This window comes from Echinococcus granulosus, assembly GCF_000524195.1.
Source record: "Echinococcus granulosus chromosome Unknown EG_S00092, whole genome shotgun sequence".
Lineage (NCBI taxonomy): Eukaryota > Metazoa > Platyhelminthes > Cestoda > Cyclophyllidea > Taeniidae > Echinococcus > Echinococcus granulosus.
In genome coordinates, this window is record NW_020170472.1 from 314,208 (window position 1) to 315,478 (window position 1,271).

Below are 1,271 nucleotides of genomic sequence, written 5' to 3' on the forward strand. Positions count from 1 at the left end.
ATGATGTGGATTTTTAGCATGTTGATTAACTTTGAAGGGAATCTGTTCCTCCCACTGGCAGCAAAAGTCCTGCTGCAAAATCTGTGTTGCTTAGCTGCGATGTTATCTGTTTCCTTGAATGGGGAGGCGATGAGCTAAGTTGTGGGTTCCGTGAATTGAAATATTTGATGCTGCAAAATTCAAGGGGTCTCTACTGTGATAAGATAAATGCCACATAAGCAGGAGATATAAATTTGAATTCCTTTCTGCAAACAAATCATCGTCCAAATGCCACTCTTACTCTAAATTCAGATTTTAATTATAGACACAGCCAACATTACCGTAAAAGACGTGAGTTTGCAGAACAGGCTGGATATTTTCACGGATTGGGAATTCCACACTCCTGTTTCAACCACAGTGTTTGCGCCATACTGCAACTTCCCAAAACCTGATAAAGGTATCTAAGTAAATGTTTTTAGAAATCTTAACACCAGCTTCTAAGTCCTAATGTCATAATGCGTTTGATGACAGATGAAGTCGATGTGCAGACGTCATTTCCACTCTCTCACTTTGTCAAGGGCCAAGAGTCCTTTGAACTAGCTTTTGCAATTGGTGGAGCAGATAGCAATGGAACGGTAAATCAAATTCTTTATTTTTATTTGTCCTTGTGCTCGTACTCTTACAAACTGGCCTTTAACGGGAATAATCTCAAATGATTAAGATGTAAATGACGCACAATTATTTTATATAGACTCATTTTGGTGTGAACGGAGAGCGGGCCTGTGAATGGAGGGGACATAAACTCGTGCAAAACATCACCGATCTTTGCAGTGAGTACGACACAATCAAGATTAAGAAAGAGTTCTATGTATTTGTGGCTTTGTGAAAGGTGCATTTCAGCCAACTCATTTTGGAGTAAAATAAAATAAACCCATTTTCAAACACTTTGATGACCGAGTTTCCACCGCCCCTTTAGGACCACATTCCCATTTACGACACTTTGAAGCGTTTTTACTGAGCTTTCATTACTATTTTATTTTGCAGCTGACATGGAGATAAACAGAACTTCGGATTTGCGGGTTTTTCGCATAACTTTGCCTACAACATCCGATGAGCCATATGCCAGCTTCGGTTGGGGTCACTACAATTCATTTTTGACGGTGACCGTGGATTTTACCCAAAATGGTGAGTTGACGAATTACGCATTTGCAATTATGCCAACTGTAGTCAGAAACACAAATCAGTTCTTCTCTCTTGACCAACTCATATTGAGGGCTAACAACCTTGTCTGG

At 39.9% G+C, this 1,271-nt stretch overlaps 1 protein-coding gene across 1 annotated transcript in view; it reads left to right on the plus strand. All coding sequences in view use genetic code 11, as the record gives it.

Annotated features, from left to right (window-relative positions):
- Positions 1 to 1,271, plus strand: part of EGR_07993 (hypothetical protein) — a gene marked incomplete at both ends in the record, with an annotated part of 2,683 nt that overhangs the window by 785 nt on the left and 627 nt on the right. Inside the window, 4 exons of the mRNA XM_024497242.1 lie at positions 305 to 436; positions 511 to 614; positions 731 to 809; positions 1,024 to 1,164. Of these exons, the coding sequence (XP_024348372.1) occupies positions 305 to 436; positions 511 to 614; positions 731 to 809; positions 1,024 to 1,164 (456 nt within the window). The remainder of the gene's footprint in view (positions 1 to 304; positions 437 to 510; positions 615 to 730; positions 810 to 1,023; positions 1,165 to 1,271) is intronic.